The following is a 25449-nucleotide window of genomic DNA, read 5'->3' on the forward strand; positions in this document are numbered from 1 at the left end:
TCCAAACAGTATTCCCTCTTTATATATACACTTCTATGTATATCCAAAGCACAGAATAACGTTTGGAAGAAGGCCGAGTGCAGTGGCTTACGCCTGTAATCTCCACACTTTGGAAGGCTGAGATGGGAGGGTCACTTGAGGCCAGGAGTTTGAGACCAGAGTGGTCAACAAAGCAAGACCCCCATCTCTACAAAAATATAAAACATAAAAATTAGCCTGGCATGGAGGCATGCACCTATAGTCCAAGGTACTCAGGAGGCTGAGGCAGGAGGATGTCTTGAGCCTAGGAGTTTGAGACTTCAATGAGCTATCATCACACCACTGCACTGAGGCCTGGATGACCAATTGAGACCCTGTATCTAAAATAAAGTCTGGAAGAATACACACCAAACTGTCAATGGTAGTTACCTCTGGGCATGAATAAAGAGACTAGAATTAGGGAGACTGGTGAAAAGGTATTTAAGCTTTATCTGTAGTTAATTTTATTTTTTCTACTTTATTTTTTAATAAGTTTAACATCCAATGCAAAATTGAAAAAAATGTCCCTTAGTATCCAATTTCTCTCCCAGAAGCAATCAGTTTCTGTATTAATATTTTATAATGAATACATATTTCTCTATTAATGATATAATTGGGAAAAACTGTGATTTGTTTCAAAGAGAAAAATGACTGGAGGTATATGTATTTTTTAAAGTTAACAAGTAGTTGGTTGTGCACAGTGGCTCACACCTATAATCCTAGCATGTTGGGAGGCCAAGGCTGGTGGATCACCTGAGGTCAGGAGTTCGAGACCAGCCTGGCCAACATGGTGAAACCCCAACTCTACTAAAAAAAAAAAAAATACAAAACTTAGCCACAATCCTAGCTACTCTGGAGGCTGAGGCACAAGAATCACTTGAACCCAGGAAGCAGAGATTGCAGTGGGCCGAGATAGTGCCACTGCACTCCAGCCTGGGTGACAAAGTGAGACTTTGTCTCAAAAAATAAAAAATAAAGTTAGACTGGGAGCAGTGGCCTGTAATCCCAGCACTTTGGGAGGCCAAGGCGGGTGGATCACCTGAGGTCAGGAGCTTGAGCCCAGCCTGGCCAACATGACGAAACCCCATCTCTACAAAAAATACAAAAATTAGCCGGGCATGGTGGCACGCGCCTATAGTCCCAGCTACTCAGGAGGCTGAGGCAGGAGAATTGCTTGAACCTGGTGGGGGCAGCGGTTGCGGTGAGCCAAGATCACGCCATTGCACTCCAGCCTGGGTGACAGAGTGAGACTCTGTCTCAAATAAATAAATAAATAAATAAACAAGTAGTTAACTGTATTTTACAAATTCTCCATAGACATTATGTTTTATCCTTACAACTGAAAAAAAAGAAATGTTTCCTGAAGAGTGATAATATAGGAAGAAGTGAAGTGAAACTAATATTAAGAAGTCACCAGCCAGGCATGGTGGCTCATGCCTGTAATCCCAGCACATTGGGAGGCCAAGGCAGGTGGATCACCTGAAGTCAGGAGTTCAAGACAAGCCTGGTCAACATGGTGAAACCCCATCTCTACTAAAAATACAAAAATTAGCAAGGCATGGTGACGCGTGCTTATAATCCCAGCTACTTGGGAGGCTGAGGCAGGAGAGTCATTTGAGCCCAGGAGGTGGAGGTTGCAGTGAGCCGAGATCGCGCCATTGCACTCCAACCTGGGCAACAAAAGTGAAACTCCGTCTCAAAAAAAACAAAAAGAAAAAAAAGTCTCTTGGTGGAGCAAAAAGCTCAAAGTTGAAGGCCCAGTTCTAATACTAAAGGGCTGGAGGTTCCAGTCCAAGTCACAACTCCCCCCAACTCTGGCCCCAAACTACCCTGAAAGCGGCTAGATGACCCTAGCCCCAGGCTTACCAGGTTTTTGACCTGATGCTGGGTACTGGCCTTGAAAGCCACAGTTGGCAACTCATTGCGAAGGTAATCCAGCCATTTCTCCACAACCTCCTTGGGGACCAGGTCTGGGGTAAATATAGGAACAGATGGGGCTGGTAAGCAGAACAACACCTCCATGGTTCCCTCCAAAGACACCTCCACCCATACCCAAAGCTAGGCCCACCTACCATCAACAGGTCTCTCGAATGGCCCTGTCATTCCCATCCAGTCCGCAGGTTGGAGTTAGAAAGAACAGTCTGGTCTATGGGTTGCGTTAACCCTCCCTGAGGGGGCCTCTGTTCCCTCAGGGAATGGACAAACTAGCTTTCTGGTCCCAAACGTTCTCTTTCCAAAACAGCGTCAGGAGCATCAGAGGCCTCCTAAATATTGTTTCCTATCCCCTCTCTGGGTCATTCTAGGTTGGGCCAAATGTCAAAGATAACCCTAACAAGAATGGCTATCATGTGTGACGTACGGACCACCATGTACCAAGCATTTTATCATTACTTCTCATAACGAATCTGTGAGGTTGGGATACTCATGGCCCATTTTACAGCTAGAGAAACGGGAGCTCTTGGAAGTGGCATGACTTATTCAGTGTCTCAGAGAAAAGAATCAGGACAGGTGAGGGGCCGAACCCCAGACCTGAGTGACTCCTGAGCCCATGTGCTCCTCTGCCCCAGGCTGTGAGTTCCAGCATGAGGGAGGAGGAACTCTCCAAGGTTGTCCAATCACAGAGAAGGCTCAAAATGGCAAGAATAGGAGACTGAAAGGCAGACAGGCTTGGACTCCACACCTAACTTGTACTATACTCTGTGATACAGGCTTTGAAAATCAGAACAAAAATTTCTACTTTAAATGACTATTATGAGTATCACTGAGTTGCTGGGTTCAGTGTCTGGTCCAAGCTAGACGTTAAAGATGACCTGCCCACCTTCCCTGTCACACCCAATCCTGCCTAACACCCACCAATCTTGTTCAAGACCAGGACCAGCTTCTTGTTGCCTTGTGCTCGCAGGACAGCCTCCTCCATTTGGAAGCAGCGGCAGCCTAATGGGTCTCTGGCATCCAGGACTTCCAGAATCACATCAGAGTATTCCACCACCTGCAGGGCAGAGGACCAGGGGATAAGGGCAGGGAAAGGATAGGGTAGCAGTGACGCAGTCCCATGAAACAAAAAGTCTCCATCTCAGTCAGGAAAAAACAGAAATGGAGAGGAAATGAGGCTGGACTGGAACCCTCCCCCGAAAGCCTGAAGAAATGGAACCCTGTACCTTACGGAACTCCTTGTAATAAGCCTTCCTTGTGGCCTCGTCATCCAGCTGAGGAAACATATTTAATTCCTGCAAAACTTCCTCCTAAAGGAGAAAAAAAAGAGAATGGTCCAGGGGAGGAGGGGGAGAGAGAGAGAAAGAGAAGCAGGGCTTTGGAAACTATAGGAGGCTTAAAAAATCATGTGAGTCCTGGCCATCAGAGAAATGCAAATCAAAACCACAATGAGATACCATCTCACATCAGTCAGAATGGCGATCATTAAAAAGTCAGGAAACAACAGGTGCTGGAGAGGATGTGGAGAAATAGGAACACTTTTACAGTGTTGGTGGGACTGGAAACTAGTTCAACCATTGTGGAAGACAGTGTGGCGATTCCTCAAGGATCTACAACTAGAAATACCATTTGACCCAGCCATCCCATTACTGGGTATATATCCAAAGGATTATAAATAATGTTACTATAAAGACACAGGCACACCTATGTTTACTGCAGCACTATTCACAATAGCAAAGACTTGGAACCAACCCAAATGTCCATCAATGATAGACTGGATTAAGAAAATGTGGCACATATACACCATGGAATACTATGCAGCCATAAAAAAGGGTGAGTTCATGTCCTTTGTAGGGACATGGATGCAGCTGGAAACCATCATTCTCAGCAAACTATCGCAAGGACAGAAAACCAAACACCGCATGTTCTCACTCATAGGTGGGAATTGAACAATGAGAACACTCGGACACACGAAGGGGAACATCACACACCAGAGCCTGTCATGGGGTGGGGGGAGGGGGGAGGGATAGCATTAGGAGATATACCTGAATGACGAGTTAATGGGTACAGCACACTAACATGGCACATGGACACATATGTAACAAACCTGCACGTTGTGCACATGTACCCTAGAACTTAAAGTAAAATAATAATTAAAAAAAAAATCATGGGAGTCTCAGGCCACTAAAAAGTAGCTTTGACTAACCAATAAAGCTGGGAACTGGAAGAAAAATGGACAGAACCCCATGGTTCATGTGTGTGCCTATGTGTATGCCTGTGCTCAAGCACCAGGTAGAGACCTGAGTGTGCACATGGGTGTGAAAGGGAGGGATGGAAGAGGGAGGTGTGAAAAAAACAATCTATGAGGGACATAGGATGGGGGAGGCATACACACTGCATGTCAGAAAAGGGAGTATGAGCTGGCAAGTGTGTATTCTGTGTGTGAGACAAGAACATCTGCCAAAAAGGCAGCAAGAAGCCCCAGAAGGAAGACAACATTCCCTCACATATGCTCCTCTCTGTCTCTCAATCCTCTCCTCATACTCTCGCTCCCTCTGCCCCAACCCCATCCCCTGGTCACATGTAACTCTCCCGGCCCCCGATCCCACCACCAGCCCCAGTCTTTAGGCTCAACCTTGGGAGAGAGGAGCTCTCCAGGGGTGTCCAGTCACAGGTAAGGCTCAAAATGGCCCTTTATCTCCCTCTATCCCTCCCTTCCTCCCTTTGACCATCCCCACGGTTTTCCATCGTCTCTACACTGATTCCCTTGTTCCCCTCCAACAACTTCACACCCTTCCTTCTTCCCTTTCACAGAAAAACGGCAAAAGATGCTTTGAGCAAACCTACCCAGGGGCAAGGACTGCACTCTTACCTTACGCTCAAACTCCTCCTGGCGTCTTAGGACATCCTGACAGTAGCTCTCGATGGTCCTGCGTTTTTGTCTTTCATGCTCCCGGGCAGCTTGCTGCTTCTCCTTCATCTCCTCAACCTAACAAGTGAACACACACTGGGACTGGAGCTGACTGGGTCTGCAGCCTAAGGGAGGGATGGGTGACAGACAGAGGAAATGGCACGACATGGCAGAGGTGGGAGGAGCAGGGTCCAGGGAGAGGGAAGATATGACAGCAGGAAATGAGGGTTTGAGAAGAAGAAAAAGAGAGATGAAGGGAAGAGTGGCAGAGAAAAATAAAAAGAGAGTATAAAAAGCAGAGAGAGAATGTATACTAGGCAGGTGGAACCACTTACGACCAGAGATGGAAAGAAGCCAATGTCTTGGGACGCTTCATCATTTAAAGATAAGGAAGAAGGCCGGGCAGGGTGGCTCACGCCTGTAATCTCAGCACTTTGGGAGGCCAAGGCAGGTGGATTACCTGAGGTCAGGAGTTCAAGACCAGCCTGACCAACATGGTGAAACCCCATCTCTACTAAAAATACAAAATTAGCCGGGCGCAGTGGTGTGCACCAGTAATCCCAGCTACTAAGGAGGCTGAGGCAGGAGAATCGCTTGAACCCGGGTGGTAGAGGTTGCAGTGAGCCGAGATCATACCATTGCACTCCAGCCGGGGCAACAAAGTGAAACTCTGTCTAAAAAAAAAAAAAAAAAAAAAGAAAGAGGAAAAAGTGGCAAAAGAGACTGTCAGTGGCTAGTCAAAGAAGAAGAAAGACATCCAGGAGAGTGAGATGACAAGAAAGTCCACGTGCTTCAAAGAAAGCATGGCCTCAAATGCTGAGCATTCTGATAAGATGAGGGAAGAACACTATCCATGAATGTGATGTCAGGGAAGGCGCTGATGAGGCCAGCAGGGGTAGTGTCAGCAGAGCAGTGGAAACATAAGCCGGACAGCAATGGACTGGGTGGTGAGCAAATGGTAACATAAATCCAGTATCATGGTAACCTCCCTCTCTCCCGGCTTCCACAAATAGGCTCAACAACCCTAACAACTCTTGCCTTTGCCCTTCCATTCAACACTTCTGCAGACCTGGCATTCAAGGCAGGCCCTCTCTCTCCCCACCAAGGCAAAAAGCTTACCCTCTTCTTCTTTAATTCAGTCTCTCGATTGGCATGATCATTGGGGTGAACAAAATGAGGTGCAGAGGGCACTTTGGAGGTTGCTTTCTTCCCATTTTGCTTTGCAGTCTGGCCACCACATAAGAGAAAAAAAAACAGAGGTAATGAACCCATGGAAATCACCTCAAAAAGGCAGCAAGAAGCCCTAGAAGGAAGACAATATCCCCTCATAAACGCCCCTTCTATCTCTCAATCCTCTCATCCTCCCACTCCCAAGATGAGCAGCAGGAGTTAAAGCTTCTCAGAGAAGTGTAGTTGTGGGGACAAAGAAAGGAGAGGTAGGCAAAAAGGGTTCCATCCCCAAAGATCTGCCTGTCTGGCTGGTAGAGCTCCTCTCTCCCATAGCCAGGCAGGGACTGACAAGAGACCTCTCAGAGGGGAAGGGCAGCTGGGAAGGTTTCCCAAGGCCCAGGGAAAACCTTTCCAGACAAGTGACTCTCAAAAGAGTGGTCCTGGCCGGGCGCGGTGGCTCAAGCCTGTAATCCCAGCACTTTGGGAGACCGAGGCGGGTGGATCACGAGGTCAGGAGATCGAGACTATCCTGGCTAACATGGTGAAACCCCGTCTCTACTAAAAATACAAAAAATTAGCCGGGCACGGTGGCGGGCGCCTGTAGTCCCAGCTACTTGGGAGGCTGAGGCCGGAGAATGGTGTGAACCCGGGAGGCGGAGCTTGCAGTGAGCCGAGATCACGCCACTGCACTCCAGCCTGGGAGACACAGTGAGACTCCGTCTCAAAAAAAAAAAAAAAAAAAAAAGAGTGGTCCTCAGACCAGCAGTAGCAGCAGCACCTGGGAGCTTGCTAGAAATACAAATCATCGGATGCCATGCCAGACCTACTGAATCAGAAACTCTGAGGTGGGGCCCAGCAATCGATGTTTTCCCCCATCCTCCAGGTGATTCTAGAGGACTGGTTAAAGTTTGAGAGCTTCACCCACGCTAAACTGTGAGAACCCAAGCATTCTCTGGCCTATACCTTCTTCTCCTTGCTCTTTCCCAAGCCTTACTTACCTACACCTTTCCCAGCAGGACCAGGAGATCCAGGAACCAAAGATGATGTTTTGGCCTCCCTCTTCTCCATAAGAAACAGGGACTTGAGAATCAGACAGTCTCAAATCCCAGTTGTGTTACCTTGAACCTAGGAACTTTCTCACTGACAGTTTTCTCAACTAAAACATGGGGATAATGATAATCCCTACCAAGGTAAATCAAGCACGAAGCTGCATATGGCTTGGGAAAAATGCTGCTGATTCTCTGCTGTGGCCACCCAGAAAGGGAGGGAAAGCCAGATCCACTGACTCCAATGTGGCACTCTGTCCAGAGTCACCCAATATTTACTGGGTTTAGTGGGCCTCTCCCGGGACAAGCAACCTGCTCTTGACCTTCCCATCAACAACAGGCATGCCTTACCTGAGGGCAGGGCCAACTTATCTTCCTGTGGCCCTTGGAACCTTCACTTGGCTTTTTATTTTCTACAAAAGAAAGAAAAGAGCCGTCATCTACCTACTCGATATTTGTTGACACCTGAATCAAGGCCAGGCCACACTGGGAACCTAGCTAGGAAGCCTCAGATACCATGTCTGTCTAGATCCAGCACAAGACAAGAGATGCCGATGGCAGCAATAGTATTGGAGGAAGTACTGGATATAACATTTGCAACATTATTTCATTGCAAACTCAAATAATTCTGAGACGAATTCTGTACAGAGAGTAACCTGAATGTGTGCTTGTGACTCCTCTTTCCCCCAGAGCTTCCTACTGGGGGCAACTCAACAAGTGCCAGGCTGAGGTGAGGGAGTTTTTTTAAGTGCCAGGCTGAGGTGAGGGAGTTGGCAGCATGAGAAGGTAATCTAAGGAGTCCCAGCCCACTAAGCCTGGGCAGATGCCCTCAGTATGTAGGGAAACAACTGTCCCTTCCTGCTGACCCTGCTCAGGCCATTGCCTCCAAAGGGACTTGACCCACTCAGCCAAAATGCTGCCGCCTGCCTCAGATACAAAAAGGAGAGATCTACCACTTCTCCAATCATGACTTGGCAAAGCCCAGGAACTTATGAGGCCTCTCCCCTTCTTCAATAAGAAGTCCCATCTCTCATCCCGTTCACAGTTGGCCTATTAGAAAGAATGGCTCCCTTTAATTCTTACCACCTTCACAGGGGTTCAAGGAATTCCTACAGAGACAGGAGTTTCTAGAAGGTCAGGATATATACAAACAAATATATTATATGAGCAGCTCAAGAATACCACACAGAGAACAGGCTCCACAATTACATCAGTTGACTCCCACTGCAGAGTTAATGTAGGAAACAGAACTTAAATTCTACTGCAAATTCTTTTTTTTTTTTTTTTTTTTATTTTTATTTTGAGACCGACCCTTGCTCTATTGCCCAGGATGGAGTGCAGTGGTATGATCTGGGCTCACTGCAACCTCTGTCTCCCAGGTTCAAGCGACTCTCCTGCCTCAGCCTCCCAAATTCATATACAAAAATACGAATTTTTATATTTTTAGTAGAGACGGGGTTTTGCCATGTTAGCCAGGCTAGTCTCGAGCTACTGCAAATTCTCAAGGAGAATCAAGAAGATACTTCAAAGGAACTGTGTGAGAAAAAAAGATTTCCCAAAACTTGACACTGAATAAAAATTCAAAAGCCAGGTGCAGTGGCACATGCCTGTAGTCCCAGCTACATGGGAGGTTAAGGTAGGAGGATCCCTTGAGCCCAGGAGTTCTAATCCAGCCTGGGCAACATAGCAAGACTCCATTTCTCAAAAAAAAAATACACAAACACAGACTGCTCTAACAGTCAAAACTGAAGCTGGGCACATTGGCACCTGCCTGTTGGTTCGAGAGTTCGAGAGTTCGAGAGTTCGAGAACAGCCTAGGCAACATAGTGAGACTCTGTCTCTTAAAAAAAATTCAATAGAAATAGTGAAAAACAAAAAAGACATCACTAACAATCAAATTAATAAGCTAGAAAACCAAAGGAGGGAGCTTACTTAGAGCAAAAATTCAAAGAAATGGAAATGATGAGCACAAATATAAAAGAAAAAATGGACAATAGAGCCAAGAAAGCTAAAATCTAAACAACAGGAGTTCCTGAAAGAGAAAAGGGTACAAATGGAGAAGCAATAATTTTCTGAAATAACAGATGAAAGTTCCTTAAGTTGAACATAGGCTTGAGGTTTCAGATTGGACAGAAACAGGTAGCAACAAGATTAACAACCAAGGCTGGGCACCATGGCTCACCCTGTCATCCCAGCATTTTGGGAGGCTGAAGTGGGAGGATCGCTTGACACCAGGAGTTTGAGACTAATCCAGGCAACATAGTGAGACCTCGTCTATACAAAAAAAAATTTTTAATTAGCCCAGTGTGGCGGCGCGCACCTGTAGTCCTAGCTCTCAGGAAGCTGAGGCAGGAGGACTGGTTGATCCCAGGAGTTCAAAGTTACAGTGAGCTACGATGGCACCACTGCACTCCAGCCTGGACAACAGAGACCCTGCCTCAAAAAAAAAAAAAAAAGAAAAGAAAAGAAAAAAAAAAGATTAACAACCAAAAAGACATACCCTGAACATATCCTGATGAAATTTCTGAACTCCAAAGATAAAGAGAGAAAATTCTAACCAATAGATCACTCTTACTATGTGAAGGTAACAAAAAGACATTTTCAGGTGAGCAAAGATTACCACTTGTCTTTTTTTCTTTTTTTTCTTTCTTTCTTTCTTTTTTTTTTTGAGACAGAGTCTTGCTCTGTCACCCAGGCTGGAGTGCAGTGGTGCCACCTCAGCTCACTACAACCTCCACCTCCTGGGTTCAAGGAAATCTCCTGCCTCAGCCTCCAGAGTAGCTGGGATTACAGGTGTGCACCACTGTGCCTGGCTAATTTTTGTATTTTTACAAAAGATGGGGTTTTGCCATGTTGGCCAGGCTGGTCTCAAACTCCCGGCCTCAAGTCATTGGCTCGCCTCAGCCTCCCAAAGTGCTCGGATTACAGGCATGAGCCACCACGCCTGGCCCTGTGTTTCCTTTTGGATAAAACTACTGGCAAAATAAAAATTAAATCAGAATAAAGATCCCAAGCAAAAGGAAACAAATAGTGGTGGACAGGAAATCTACTAAAACTTATCACTGAGGCCAGGAGTGATGGCTCACAGCTACAATCCCTGCACTTCGGGAGGCCAAGGCGGGTAGATCACTTGAGCTCAGAAGTTCAAGACCAGTCTGGCCAACATGGTGAAACCCATCTCTACTAAAAATACAAAAATTAGCCAGGCGTGATGGCACACAACTGTAATCCCAGCTACTCAGGAGACTGAGGCAGGAGAATCTCTTGAATCCGGGAGGTGGAGGCTGCAATGAGCCGAGATGGTGTCACTGCACTCCAGTCTGGACAGCACAGTGAGACTCCATCAAAAAAAAAACAAAAAAAAAAAAAAAGAAAAAAAGAAAGAAAGAAAGAAAGAAAGAAAGAAAGAAAGAAAGAAAGAAAGAAAGAAAGAAAGAAAGAGAAAAGAAAATCACTGAATGTAAACAAGCAAGCTCTCATGTGGCTAAGAACTGGAAGATATATTAAGAAAGGATTCTAAGGGCCAGCCGCAGCGGCTCACACCTATAATCCCAGCACTTTGGGAGGCCGAGGTAAGTGGATCATTTAAGCTCAGTAGTTCAAGACCAGCCTGGGCAACATGGTGAAACCCCATCTCTACAAAAAAATGCAAAAATCAGCTGGGGGCCAGGTGCGGTGACTCGCGCCTGTAATCCCAGCACTTTGGGAGACCAAGGTGGATGGATCACTTGAGGTCAGGAGTTTGAGACCAGCCTGCCCAATGTGGTGAAACCTCGTCTCTACTAAAAATACAAAAATTAGCTGGGTGTGTTGGCACACGCCTGTAAGCCCAGCTACTCGAGAGGCTGAGGCAGGAGAATTGAGTGAACCCAGGAGTGGAGGTTGCGGTGAGCCAAGATCGCACCACTGCACTCCAGCCTGGGCGACAGACCAAGACTCTGTCTCAAAAAAAAATTAGCCAGGTGTGATGGCACATGCCTGTTGTCCCAGCTACTCAGGAGGATGAGGCAGGAAGATCACTTGAGCCCAGGAGGCAGAGGTTGCAGTGAGCCATGATCACACCACTACACTCTAGCCTGGCCGACAGAGTGAGACCCTGTCTCAAAAAAACAAACAAACAAAAAAAAGGATTCTTAAAATCCAAGAAGCATATCATAAGGAAATAGTTCAGAACTGAAATATCAAATGATTTCAACAAAATCCAGAAATCAAGTAATGGGGGTTGGAAAAGCAAAAGCATGAAAGCATGCTAAAGGTTTCATTTTGAAAGGGTAGGTTACAAAATAGTCATTATTTAACTTTGGTAAAGTGATAGAGAAATACAGAATTAATTATGTTTGATATAAATATGAATACAATTACCAACATAACTTTAATTACTGATGGAGAATTGTTTAAAAACTTCATCAAGTTAGCAAAGCATAAATAAGGGAGTAAGAGGAAACAAAATAAACAATAAATATAAAATAAGATGGTACAGGGCCGTGCATGGTGGCTCACACCTGTAATCCCAGCACTTTGGAAGGCTGAGGTGGGCGCATCACGAGATCAGGAGTTCGAGACCAGCCTGGCCAACATGGTGAAACCCTGTCTGCACTAAAAATACAAAAATTAACTGGGTATGGTGGCAGGCACCTGTAATCCCAGCTACTCAGGAGGCTGAGGCAAGAGAATCGCTTGAACCCAGGAGGCGGAGGTTGCAGTGAGCTGAGATCGCACCATTGCACTCCAGCCTGGGTGACAGGGCGAGACTGCGTCTCAAAAAAATAAATAAATAAATAATAAGACAGTAGAAATCTGACCAGACATAAACGTCTCATAACAAATGTGAATGGGTCAAATTTAAATAAACAGTATAAATAAACACAAAACAGACCTCCAGTCTCCTTTCTTCTGAAGTACTCATGTTGCAACAACAACAACAAAAAAAATGTGAGGTTTGGAATGAACCAGGTCTGGACATTTTACTCAACAATTTCCATCAGCCTAACTTCCCTGGAAACTGAGTGCCTGCAATGGATACAAGCACACAATGAAAGAAAATACATCACTTGGAGAGAAAAAGAATGTGCTTCAGAGGGGAGAAGAGAAGCGGGGAGGGAAAAAGAAGGGGGTACAGTCAGTCATCCCTCCCAGCACTCAGGAGCCTCTGCTCATAGATTTTTCAACAACTCCAGAGAGAAAACAGCTACCATTTTATAACCAGCAGATATTCTTACTCTGGCTCAACAACTACCTAGCTATATGACCTTGAAGAATTTTTTAAAACCTCTCTGAGCCTCAATGCATCCACCAACATCATCTAGGCCTAAAATCACCAATTTATCAGTACTCAAAAGCAGATCTCTGTATTCGTTAATCCCATACCTCCCATACTGTCACCCATAGATGTCCCTGTACACCCACTGACTTCATTCCTCTCATCCTTCCTCTGCCGTAGCATCAAACTCCCCACAACATTCTCTGAAACTCCCACCTGGGTGATCAACACTTCCCTAACAACCTCTCCCTGGGATCAATTCCCCAAGCTCCTGCCTTGAGACTTGGCTCTCCCAAGGACAATGCTTCACTTGCAGGCCTCTCAAAAGGTGGTGGTTGTTTTCACTGGCACATGTTTATCCTGGGGTCAGTAGGCAGAGAACGTAGTCCTCCAGACTCACCAGTGCCAAGCTGAGACTATTTTTCCCTCTTGTTAAAAAGAAAAAAAACAAAACAAAACAAAACAAAACAACAACAAAAAAAAAACCAGGTGTGGTAGCTCACACCTGTAATCCCAGCACTTTGGGAAGCCAAGGTGGGAGGACTGTTTGAGCTCAGTAGTTCAAGACCAGCCTGGACAACACAGAAAGACCCTCATCTCTACCGAAAAAAAAAAAAATTAGTGGGGCATAGTGGCAAATGGCTGTAGTCCCAGCTACTCAGAAGGCTGAGGCAGGAGGATCGCTTGAGCCCAGGAGGTTGAGGCTGCAATGAGCTATGACAGCACCACTACACTCCAGCCTGGGTGACAGAGTGAGACTCCATCTCAAAAAATGTGTGGAGAGGGATAGGATAAAAACCCTGCTCTTTTTGAGGCCCCAACTAGGCTGCTATGCCTGCCATCTATGACTTACTTTTCCTCATCTATTGAAGCACCTGGTTCATTGCTTTTCTTTCGACCCAACTCCTGCCACCAACAACCTGGGTGACTTTGGAGATCACCAGGCAACCCTTCCAACAATCTAGATTTCCCACTTCCTTGACATCTTCACCTCCAAGGATCTCCACTCAATCATAGCCACTCACCCACCCATTCCTATGGTTACACCTATGGGGGAACAACCTGTAACTGCTTGGACTTCTGAAAGCAGTCTCAGACACCCCTCTGTCCTATCTTCAAGCCCATTTGTACAACCTCTTGGAGACCTGAACGTTCTACTCAGTTCCTTAATTGTCAGCCATCCTTCTTCCCTTCCTGACCAGCTAGCATCCCACAGTCTATTACAATCGCACTTCTGCACAAAGCCGCAATTCCTTTGCCCCTCCATTGTCCTACTATGACATGTTTATCAGTGTTTGGTAACCAACCAGCAGGCAGACAAGGCAGGCAGGTAGGCAAGTTCCATGGATTATACACCTGTGCCACCAACACCAATAGTTGTAAACTTTTTTTTTTTTTTTTTGAGACGAAGTCTCGCATTGTCACCCAGGCCGGAGTGCAATGGCGCGATCTCAGCTTACTACAACCTCCACCTCCCGGGTTCACGTGATTCTCCTGCCTCAGTCTCCCAAGTAGCTGGGATTACAGGCACACACTACCACACTTGGCTAATTTTTTGTATTTTTAGTAGAGATGGGGTTTCACTATGTTGGCCAGACTGGTCTCGAACTCCTGACCTCGTGATCTGCCCGTCTTGGCCTCCCAAAGTGCTGGGATTACAGGCGTGAGCCATCTTGCCCTGCCAGTTGTAAACTTTTTAAGTGGTAGAACACTCCCCACTTAAAAAATAACTACTCAAACATGAACAGTGGCCAGGCGCCGTAGCTCACGCCTGTAATCCCAGCACTTTGGGAGGCCGAGGCAGGTGGATCCCTTGAGGTCAAGAGTTGGAGACCAGCCTAGCCAACATGGCGAAACCCTGTCTCTACTGAAAATACAAAAAAAATAGCCGGGCGTGGTGGTACGCACCTGTAATCCCAGCTACTCAGGAGGCTGAGGCAGAAGAATCGCTTGAGACCAGGAGGCAGAGGTTGCAGTGAGCCGAGACCATGCCATTGTACTCCAGCCCGGGCAACAGAGCGAGACTCCATCTCAAAAAAATAAAAAATAGGCCAGGCATGGTGGCTCACACGTATAAACACAGCACTTTGGGAGGCCAAGGCGGGCAGATCACTTGAGGCCACAAGTTCAAGACCAGCCTGGCCAACATGGTGAAATCCTGTCTCTACTAAAAATATAAAAATTAGCTGGGTGTGGTGGCAGGCGCCTATAATCCCAGCTACTCAGGAGGCTGAGGCAGGAGAACTGCTTGAATCGGGAGGCGGAGGTTGCAGTGAGCCAAGATCTTGCAGTGAGCCACGATCCTGCCACTGCACTCCAGCCTGGGGTACAGAGCAAAACTTCACCTCAAAAAAAAATTTTTTTTAATGTAAAAATAAAAAATAAAAAATAAAAAATAGGCTGGTCGCAGTGGCTCATGCCTGTAATCCCAGCACTTTGGGAGGCAAGGCGGGAGAATCACCTGAGGTCAGGAGTTCAAAACCAGTCTGGCCAACATGATGAAATCCCATTTCTACTAAAACTTTAAAAATTAGACAAGTGTGGTGGCAGGCACCTATAATCCCAGCTACTCGGGTGGCTGAGGCTGGAAAATCGCTTGAGCCCAGGAGGCAGAGGTTGCAGTGAGCTGAGATCACACCACTGTACTCCAGCCCGGGTAGACAGAGCGAGACTCTGTCTCAAAAAAAATAAAAAATTTAAAAGAATGCACAACAGTTAAAACTGCATTTGAACACTCTTCAGCACTCCTCAAAAACATTCCCAGACTTGATCATCATCATTTGGGTCCAAGATATCCCCAGCCCAGAGTGCAGACAGCTGCACCACACGGTACCTCCCCCCATCTTTCCCAGCAATCATCCCAGTTAGTCTGATCATTAATTGCAATTTACCAGTGAAGGTCTTGGTTTTGTGTGCACATAGGAAGTTTTTCTATTCAATTTTCACCATTTTCCTCACTAATGTAGATGTGTAGAATTATTTTTTATTTTTAACAGGTAATAGTCATATGATTCCAAAATAAAAAGGTGTTATTTTGAGAGGTCTCCCTCCCATGCTTGTCCCTATCCATTGCAGTCCCCTCACTGCCACGAGAAAGCACTTTATTAGTTTATTATGCATCATTTTCTTTATGTAAATACCAATATATATTCTTATTTCCTCCCATTTTCTTCCATAAAAGATAGCATACTGTAGTCCTGTGGGCCAACTTCTTTCAGTTAGCAAATCTGAACATCTTTCCATCTAATAGTCTTTCCACACAATACAGTTTTTACATATAATCTTTCTATACAATACTTCTTATTTTTTAAACAGCCAGAATTCTTAAGTATGCATATAGCCTACTTTATTTAACCAGGTAATTTTTGTCTTTTCCATCACTATCAATATTTTTATCATCTAGTATTAGATGTTCCTAAATAAAGTATAATTACCACCTTTCTTGTGTTACTTATAAATATGATTATTTGGTCGGGCATAGTGGTTCACGCCTGCAATTCCAGCACTTTGGGAGGCCAAGGCAGGCGGATCACTTGAGGTCAGGAGTTCGAGACCAACCTGGCCAACAGGGCGAAACCTCGTCTCTACTAAAAATACAAAAATTAAGGCCGGGCGCGGTGGCTCAAGCCTGTAATCCCAGCACTTTGGGAGGCCGAGACGGGTGGATCATGAGGTCAGGAGATCGAGACCATCCTGGCTAACATGGTGAAACCCCGTCTCTACTAAAAAATACAAAAAACTAGCCGGGCGAGGTGGCGGGCGCCTGTAGTCCCAGTTACTCGGGAGGCTGAGGCAGGAGAATGGCGTGAACCCGGGAGGCGGAGCTTGCAGTGAGCTGAGATCCGGCCACAGCACTCCAGCCTGGGCGACAGAGCGAGACTCCGTCTCAAAAAAATAAAAAAAATAAAAAAAATAAAAATACAAAAATTAGCCAGGTGCAGTGGCAGGCACCTGTAATCCCAGCTACTCCAGAGGCTGAGGCAGGAGAATCGCTTGAGCCCAGGAGGTGAAGGTTGCAGTGAGCCGAGATGGCACCACAGCTCTCCGGCCTGGGTGACAAAGCAAGACTCCATCTCCAAAAAACATGCAAATTAAAATTTTTAAAAAAGTATGATTATTTGCTTTTGGTATTAACAGTATGATTCTTGATGACATTTTTATGATTATATAAAAAATGTATGAAGTTTTTTCCCACCAGGCTGTCCACTGGCAGGGCCAGCACTCACACATAAAACAGAGCCACTGGGTTGCACAATCCTCATCCAGCCCACCCAGTGCCAGTGTACTATCCAAATGTTATCATTTTCTTTTCTTTTTTTGTTTTGTTTTTTCTTTTTTTTTTTTTTTTTTTTTTTTTGAGATAGCGTCTCAGTCTGTTGCCCATACTGGAGTGCAGTGGCATGATCTTGGCTCACCACAACCTCTGCTTCCCAGGCTCAAGCAATTCTCCTCTGCCTCAGCCTCCCAAGCAGCTGGGATTACAAGCACGCTCTTAACCACTAGTACAACTTATGGTACCAACTGATAGAGAAAAATGTTAGGACATGTTGGGGTTATAGGCAGTGTGATATGTCATTTATTGCAATTCACCTCAGATCAAATTACTTAACCTTGCTAAGCCTCAGTTTCCTCATCTATAAATTGAGAATGGGGCATAAGGGAAACATTCTCTGACAAGGAAGTCAGGAAGACAGCAATGATACCATATGAAAAAGACCCAGACCGAGTGATCTGAAACATATTCAGCAGTTTTTAGAAGTTGCTGTGAAGGCCGGGGGCAGTGGCTCACGCCTGTAATCCCAGCACTTTGGGAGGCCAACAGGGGCAGATCACTTGCGGTCAGGAGTTCGAGACCAGCCTGGCCAACATGGTGAAACTCCGTCTCTACTAAAAATACAAAAAGTAGCCTGGCATGGTGGCACACATCTATAATCCCAGCTACTCGGTAGGCTGAGGCAGGAAATGCTTGAACCCTGGAGGTGGAGGTTACAGTGCACTGAGATTGCACCACTGCACTCCAGCCTGGGTGACAGAGCAAGACTCCATCTCAAAACAAAACCAAAACAACGAAAAGTTGCTGTGAAATTCTATGAATATTCATTAAAAGCACAGGATTGGGAGGGGTGGTAAAGGAAACTCACTGTGTCTAAGTTTCATCGCGATGACCAGCTTGAAAGCAGATAGGTTCAAATCTGCTTGTTCTCCTCCTGTAAGAATGGACGAAGAAGCAATTTGAAGACAGCTGTTAACTACAATGCCACAAGCCCCCTCCTAAGTCCCCTAAAGGTAAAATGTTAAAGAACATTATGAGGAAGCCGTAATAATTAGGAAAACTGGGAGAAGCTGAAGCTAGAGCCTCATATGGCTGAGTCCACACAGAGAAGGAAGTGTCATACTACCCAAAGGGAGGAATAGGTCTCAACCTCATCCCAGGTGGAGTCAGTGGCTCAAAGCATCAGATGAGGTCTTTGGTTCTTATTCCTCCACACTATAGTGTTATATTCTAGGTAGAAGACTAGTGCTAAACACCTCCACACTGAGGGGAAAGGGGCACGCAAGGATGGTCTGCTTCTATATGGGGTGATAATAGTGCCTCTTTTCCCAAGTAGGGGATTCTATACCTCATCTACCCTGGGAGAGGTGGTGGGGAAGGGCGTAAATAGAGCCCAGGAGTCTACCCTGGGGAAAAGGGGCCTGAGAACAGGGATTCTTACCTGAGTGTCTATATGGACTGAGATAAGTACAAAATCTTGAAGGAGGGGGTAAAAATCTGTGCCTGCATATGCCTGGGGTCTATAGCTCAGTGATTTGGGTTGGGGGGATTGCCATCTGTCCCCCTACTCTGGGGTGCAGAGAAACTGGGGAAACCCACAAAGTGGCTGTGTGCATCTCTGCTGCATGGGAAAAGAACCACAGATCTGTTTATCTCTAGATTGTGGGGATGGGTCCTGCGTCTCTTTACCCTGGAGAGGGCTGAGGTGCGGGATCGATATGCCTGATTCCACAACTATGCAGCTTTGAATAAGCAGGTCTGCACCTTACCTGCAGTGAGCTATTCTGGACCCTTCTATGGGAGGTGGACTGTGACAACTTTCATCTTTTATGCTGGTTGAAGTCAGCAGCACACTAACACTGAAAGAAATAGGGGCTCTGGTTCTCTGCATGGGTGGTGTGTGGAAGGGGCAGGCAATGCAGCTATAAATTAGTAGATCAGCCCTAATACTTGGGGGTGGGGGCGTCTGTGATTCTACCCTGGGTGGAGAGAAAAAGATCTGAGCTCCACTACCTTGGGTAAAGGGGAGAGACCGTAGGCACTGCACTGCCGGGTAATCAACGATGTCACTCCCTCTCAACATTACAGGGAGGGAGACCTGCATATCTGCTCCTGTAGGGTATCTCCCTTGCTACATTTAGTGATGCTAAATCTTTGGGGGAGGTAGGGGAGGTAGGGGGATGATCTGTGTCTACCTCAAAAGGAGAGGAACACATCTGAGCCCCTCTACCCCCATGGCCCCTCAAGGGGCAGATCTGTCTCTTCATGGATTAAGGTCTGTTTCTGTTTGGGTGCTTCGAAAAATTACACATTCGGTAAAACGGGGGCTACGGAAGTAGGGATCAGGTCTGATTCTCCACAATGGGGACTCAATCTAACCTAGGAGGAGGGGGCAATCGGCTTAGTTGTCTATAGGATGAGGCCTGTATCTGCAACCACTATGGGAACGGGTGAGTTGGGGAGGGACACTGAGCGCTCTAGGTCTACGCGAATGGGGAGGAGGTGCCCTCCCTCTGTATATTAAATGTTTCTAAGCTCCTCTATACTGGTATGGGGGCAGATATATCAAAGCGTCTGTCTGTCCTGAGGAGGTGCCTTGAGGCGGCTGTCTAGAGTCAAGCCAAGGAAATGCCTTAAGTCGGGAGAAGTCTGCGATGCTCAGCTGGGTTGAGGGAGATGTCTCTACACGGTTGGGGTGGATGTCCCCCATTCCTTCGGTGGGTCGACTCCTGTCTATACAGGGTGAATGCAGAATGCAGCCTCACTATCTTGAGGACGATCAACGCTTCACCACACAAGTGAAGTTTGTCCCTCTCTACACCGTGTGTCCTGGGTCTACACCTTTCTAGGTGGGATGGGGCAATGCCCCTCTCCCGGCAAACTCCACTCCGCGAAAAGGCAATTAGGCGCGTCTCCACGTGTGCCGCGAACCCTGCCCCTCTTCCGGGTCCTTCTACCCTGGAAAGGATCCGGCTGTTTACCTCTCTATTCCAGGCTGGCGGGCATCTCTGGTTTCACATCCAATACACGATCCTAACTGCCCGGCCGTCTAGGTGAGAAAAGAGGAGAGTAGTTTCTTACCTACACTTCCGACGGAGATCTGAGAAGCGAGGGCAACACGACAAGTCGGTTCAGCTAGGCTCCGACTTCCGGATCCCAGGCCGGCGGCGCCCGACTCCGCCCACTGTGCGTTCTCCGCGAGGGAACGGGGCTTCTGACTGACAGCTCGCGCCCGCCCGTCCCTTCCTCGCGACCACGCTGGCCCCGCCTCCTGGCTGCCCCGTAGGTAAGGAAATAGCCGAGGAGGGCGAAGGAGGACGGCCAAGTGACCGGGAAGAAGCGGCGGGTCGACTGGTGCGGCTACATACCCTACTTGCAAGCCAAAATGTTGTCTGCGGGCATTTGTCTGGGGTTAAATATGCGTGCTTCCAAATCTCAGTAACCAGGCAGTCACCACGCCCGAATCACATAAGGGTGGGGGATGGTGTCTTTGTCTGCATGGAAGATGGCGACAGCAGGGTGTGAGAAAATGGCCGCCTAGGTCACATGGCTGGCCGAGTATTCCCCACCTGAAGTGAATTGGTTAGCTGTTCCCAACCACCTTCCCGGGTCCTTGGGCCCCAGACAATCCCTGAGCACTCCCAGCTCTCTCTGCATACGTTCAGATCTATGGTCAGACCCAACCCGAGCTGGAGCAGAAGCCAGAACTAGAAGCCTCTCCCACCCTTTTGCCTTCTTCCCCTCCTACTCCATCCTTCCCTCAATCCCGGAGCAGCTTCTACAGAAGGGAATGAATTTATATCTCTGGAGTGGGGCAAGTAGGGGTTTCTGAAGCCATCTCAAGGAGCTGGCTGGGAAGTGAAGTCTGCCCCCACAAAACAGTAAATATTAGTCTGAAAATGTTTTCTTCCTGATGGTTTAATTCCAGCCCCTCCTCTTCCTCAAGCCTAAACCCTGGGGTGGGGCACAGAGTAGGTGGGACTTTGTGCCTCCGAGGGTGGGTTTGTTTCTCCACTTCAAGCACGGATGGGCTGAAAATGACTCCCTCTGTCCCTTTACCCATAAACAGGACTCACTATCTCTCTACTTCGTTGGAGGGCTTCTAACCTCTCATCCTAGAGACACATGAAATTCCTCTGGACCCCAAACCAGCCCTGATCACTTGCACCTTTCCCCCTGCATTTGCAATTTTTTTTCTGTTTCTCTAAGACCTAACTTGTCACTTCGATGAAACCTTCCCTGACTTTCCCAGATAAGTCAGAAACCCAGAGCACCTTACCTGTACAGCTAAGCTAGCACTTACCACAATATTGTAGTTTTTTATGTGGCTGTGTCTCCAGAGGAGGGTGAACTCCCTGAGAGCAGGGGCCGTGTATCTTCAAGCCTTCAACAACACCCAATACAAAACTGGTACGAGGCAGGCTTCAACAAATGTTTGTTAAATGGGTGAGTTTACAGGCCTGCACCACAAACCAATGGGAAATGGGCTGTTTAGTAGATGGCATTGGGAAATTTGGCTCTCCATGAAAAGAAATATAAAACTGGATCCCTATTTTTCCACCTAAGAGGGTAGACAGTGAATGTGAAAGGTAAAACTATGAAGTTAATATATGCAGGAGAATATCTTTGTGACTTGTTGACTGGGGAAGGACTTTTTAAACAAAATCCCAAATGCACAAGATATAAGGGAAAAAATACAATGAAATTTTGTGGAAACTATTACGACTTTGGAAAACAATTAGGAAGTATCCAGAATAGCTGAAGATGACCCTGGGACCCAGCAATTCTAGTATTGGAGATGACTGAATAATAGATAGGTAGATAGATGGAGATCACCCCTAAACTTTAACTCCTAGAGAAATTCTTATACATTTGCTCAATGAGTATGTGGAAGAATGTTCATTGCAGAACTGTTTGTAATAGAGAAAAAAATGTGAACAACCCAAAATTCCACCAACAGGAGAATGAATAAGTAAATTATGGTATAGCCATATGACAGAATATTATGCAGAATACTACAATGAGAAAGAATTAATCTTGTTGCATGCATTGACCCGGCTAAATTTCAAAAACACAATACTGAGATAAAATACAAATTGCAGAAGGATACATAAAGTATGAAACCATTTATATAAAGTTCTAAAATCTAGAAAACAAACAATGTTGCTTATAGATTAAATAGATATATAAACAATTTTTTTTTTTTTTTTTTTTTTGAGACAAGGTCTTGCTCTGTCGTCCAGCCTGCAGTATTGGCTTGATTTCCTCTCACTGCAGCCTCCACCTCCCTGACTCAAGCCATCCTCCCACCTCAGCCTCCCAAGTACCTGGGACTACAGGCATGTACCACCACACCTGGCTAATTTTTGTATTTTTTGTAGAGACAAGGTTTCGCCATGTTGCCCAGGCTAATCTCAAATTTCTGAGCTCAAGTGATCCAACCACATCTTGGCCTCCCAAGGTGCTGGGATTACAGGTGTGAGCCACCGCTCCCAGCCAACAATAATTTTTAAGGAGAAATACCAAATCCAGAATACTGATTACCTCTGGGGAAGAAAACAAAAGAACAGAATGAGAGAGAGATACACAGGGAACTTCAACTGTTTGTCTAATATTTTGCTTTCTAAGCTAAGTGGTAGGTACGTGGGTTTTTGTTATATTCTCTATACTTATTTGTATGTCTGAAATATTTCATATTTTTTAAAAGACTACAAGGATCTGAAACAAAATGTTAATAATAGTTAAATCTAGATTAGTGGTTCTCTAACTTTCCCCACCATCAGAATCACTGGGAAGGCTTGTTAGAACACCAATTACTGGGCCTCATGCCCAGAGTTTTGATTCAGTAAGTCTGGTTTAGGGCCGAGGATTTGCATTTCTAACAAGTCAAAGTGACATTATCAGTGAATTTAATTTTCTTCCTTGTACTTTTCTGTGTTTTCCATGTATTTGATGAATATTTATTACTTTAGTGAGAGATTGTGTTATTTTTTAAAATCTCTTTCATCTCTACTTCCCACTTTCATTTCCCTCCTATAGGCAGCCATTCTAAGGTGTTTTATGCGTATTTTTGCATATATGCATTCTTGCAAAATATGTATTATTGCTTTGTGTGTATTTCCTCCTTTTTTTTCTTTTCTTTTCTTTTTTTTTTTTTTTTAAAGCCAGCGTCTTGCTCTGTCCCCCAGGCTGGAGTTCAGTGGCATGACCTCCACTCACTGCAACCTCCGCCTCCTGGGGTCAAGGGATCCTCCCACCTCACCCTCCCGAGTAGCTGGGGGACTACAGGCGCACATCACCATGCCCAGCTAATTTTTTTTTTTTTTTTTTTTTGAGACAGAGTCTCGCTCTGTTGCCCAGGCTGGAGTGCAGTGGCCGGATCTCAGCTCACTGCAAGCTCTGCCCCCTGGGTTTACGCCATTCCGCTGCCTCAGCCTCCCAAGTAGCTGGGACTACAGGCGCCCACCACCTCGCCCGGCTAGTTTTTTTGTATTTTTTAGTAGAGACGGGGTTTCACCGTGTTAGCCAGGATAGTCTCGATCTCCTGACCTCGTGATCCGCCCGTCTCGGCCTCCCAAGGTGCTGGGATTACAGGCTTGAGCCACCGCACCCAGCCTGCCCAGCTAATTTTTAAAGATGTTTTTATTGGTCTCGGCCGGGCACAGTGACTCACACCTGTAATCCCAGCACTTTGGGAGGCCGAGACGGGCAGATCACCTGAGGTCAGGAGTTTGAGACTGGTCTGGCCAACATGGTGAAACCCCATCTCTACTAAAAAAAAAAAAAAAAAAATACAAAAAATTAGCTGGGCATGGTGGCAGGTGCCTTAATCCCAGCTACTTGGGAGGCAGAGGCAGGAGAATCGTTTGAACCTGGGAGGCAGAGGTTGCAGTGAGCCGAGATCAAGCCATTGCACTCAAACCTGGGGGACAAGCGTGAGACTTCTCTCAAAAAAAAAAAAGATTTTTTTGACGAGTTAATGGGTGCAGCACGCCAACATGGCACATGTATACATATGTAGCAAACCCGCACGTTGTGCACATGTACCCTAGAACTTAAAGTATAATAAAAAAAACTGAATCAGAAGAGTACACTCTAAATTCATGATAATTATTGTTTCTAAGGTGAGAGAATGAGACACTACAGGGGATTAAAAAGATACATTTTTACCTGTAAAAAAATAAAATAAAATAAAAAATAAATAAAAATAAAAAGGCTTTGGCCGGGCGCGGTGGCTCAAGCCTGTAATCCCAGCACTTTGGGAGGCCGAGACGGGCGGATCACGAGGTCAGGAGATCGAGACCATCCTGGCTAACACAGTGAAACCCCGTCTCTACTAAAAAATACAAAAAAAACTAGCCGGGCGAGGTGGTGGGCGCCTGTAGTCCCAGCTACTCGGGAGGCTGAGGCAGGAGAATGGCGTAAACCCGGGAGGCGGAGCTTGCAGTGAGCTGAGATCCGGCCACTGCACTCCAGCCTGGGCGACAGAGTAAGACTCCGTCTCAAAAAAAAAAATAAAATAAAAATAAAAAAAAATAAAAAGGCTTTTAAGCATGAAAAAAAAAAGATTTTTTTACTGGTCTCGAACTCCTAGGGCTCAAGCAATCTGCTTGCCTCTGCTTCCTGAAGTGATGGGATTATGGGTGTGAGTCACTGCACCCAGCCAAATGTTTATTCTATATTGTTTCCAAATTCAGAACAGTTGAAAGAGTGGTATAATGAAAGCCATATACCCTTATACTTCACCAAATATCATCCTACGTAACCACAATACCATTATCACACCTAAGAAGATTTAACTATAATTCAATAATGCCATCACGTATAGCCCATATTCACATTTCCCCCCAGTTATCCCCAAAATACAGCTTTCATTTTTTGATCCCAGGATCTAATCAAGTTTTATGTATTACATTTCTTTTTTTTTTTTTTTTTTTGAGACGGAGTCTCGCTCTGTTGCCCAGGCTGGAGTGCAGTGGTGTGATCTCGGCTCACTGCAACCTCTACCTCCTGGGTTCAAGCAATTCTCCTGCCTCCACCTCCTGAGTAGCTGGGACTACAGGCGTCTGCCATCATGCCCGGCTAATTTTTGTATTTTTAGTAGAGACAGGGTTTCTGCACGTTGGCCAGGCTGGTCTCAAACTCCTGACCTTAAGTGATCCATCCACCTTGGCCTCCCAAAGTTCAGGGATTACAGGCATGAGCCACCACACCTGACATTTATGTGTTACATTTTGTTGTTATATCCCTTTAACCTCTTTTAATCTAAAATAATAGCCCTATATTTTTTGTGTTTCAAATGACATTTATGTTTTTGAAGAGTCCAGACCAATTGTCTTGTAATATGTCCCATATTCTGTATTCATTTGTTCTTTTCATATGGATAGATTCAGAATAAATATTTTTAGCAAGAACAGTACATAGGGGATATCCTTTATTTTGTTTTGTATCATCACCTCAAGAGGCACATGATATCAGATTGTCTCACTATTGAGCATACTTTGTACTTGTTGTTTTTCTTTTACATAAATATCTCATTCTGGCCAGATGTGGTGGCTCATGCCTGTAATCCCAGCACTTTGGGAGGCCGAAGCAGGCGGATTGCTTGAGGCCAGGAGTTCAAGACCAGCCTGGCCAACATGGCAAAACCCCATCTCTACTAAAAATGCAAAAATTAGCCCGGTGTGGTGGCGCACACCTGTAATCCCAGCTACTGGGGAGACTGAGGCATGAGAATCGCTTGAACCTGGGAGGCAGAGGTTGCAGTGAGCTGAGATCACACCACTGCACTCCAGCCAGGGCGATGGAGTGAGACTCTGTCTCAAAAAAAAAAAAAAAA

At 45.9% G+C, this 25449-nt stretch overlaps 1 protein-coding gene across 1 annotated transcript in view; it reads right to left on the reverse strand.

Moving 5' to 3' along the window:
• The window catches only part of GNL3L (G protein nucleolar 3 like), a 72809-nt gene that overhangs the window by 15329 nt on the left and 32031 nt on the right, over positions 1-25449 (reverse strand). The window contains exons 2-9 of the mRNA XM_025372261.1: positions 19592-19710; positions 17479-17544; positions 7429-7490; positions 5981-6088; positions 4823-4939; positions 3177-3260; positions 2872-3007; positions 1885-1988 (exon numbers count right to left, since the gene is read on the reverse strand). Of these exons, the coding sequence (XP_025228046.1) occupies positions 1885-1988; positions 2872-3007; positions 3177-3260; positions 4823-4939; positions 5981-6088; positions 7429-7490; positions 17479-17494 (627 nt within the window). The 5' untranslated portion in view covers positions 17495-17544; positions 19592-19710. The remainder of the gene's footprint in view (positions 1-1884; positions 1989-2871; positions 3008-3176; positions 3261-4822; positions 4940-5980; positions 6089-7428; positions 7491-17478; positions 17545-19591; positions 19711-25449) is intronic.

Source organism: Theropithecus gelada, chromosome X (assembly GCF_003255815.1).
Source record: "Theropithecus gelada isolate Dixy chromosome X, Tgel_1.0, whole genome shotgun sequence".
Classification (NCBI taxonomy): domain Eukaryota; kingdom Metazoa; phylum Chordata; class Mammalia; order Primates; family Cercopithecidae; genus Theropithecus; species Theropithecus gelada.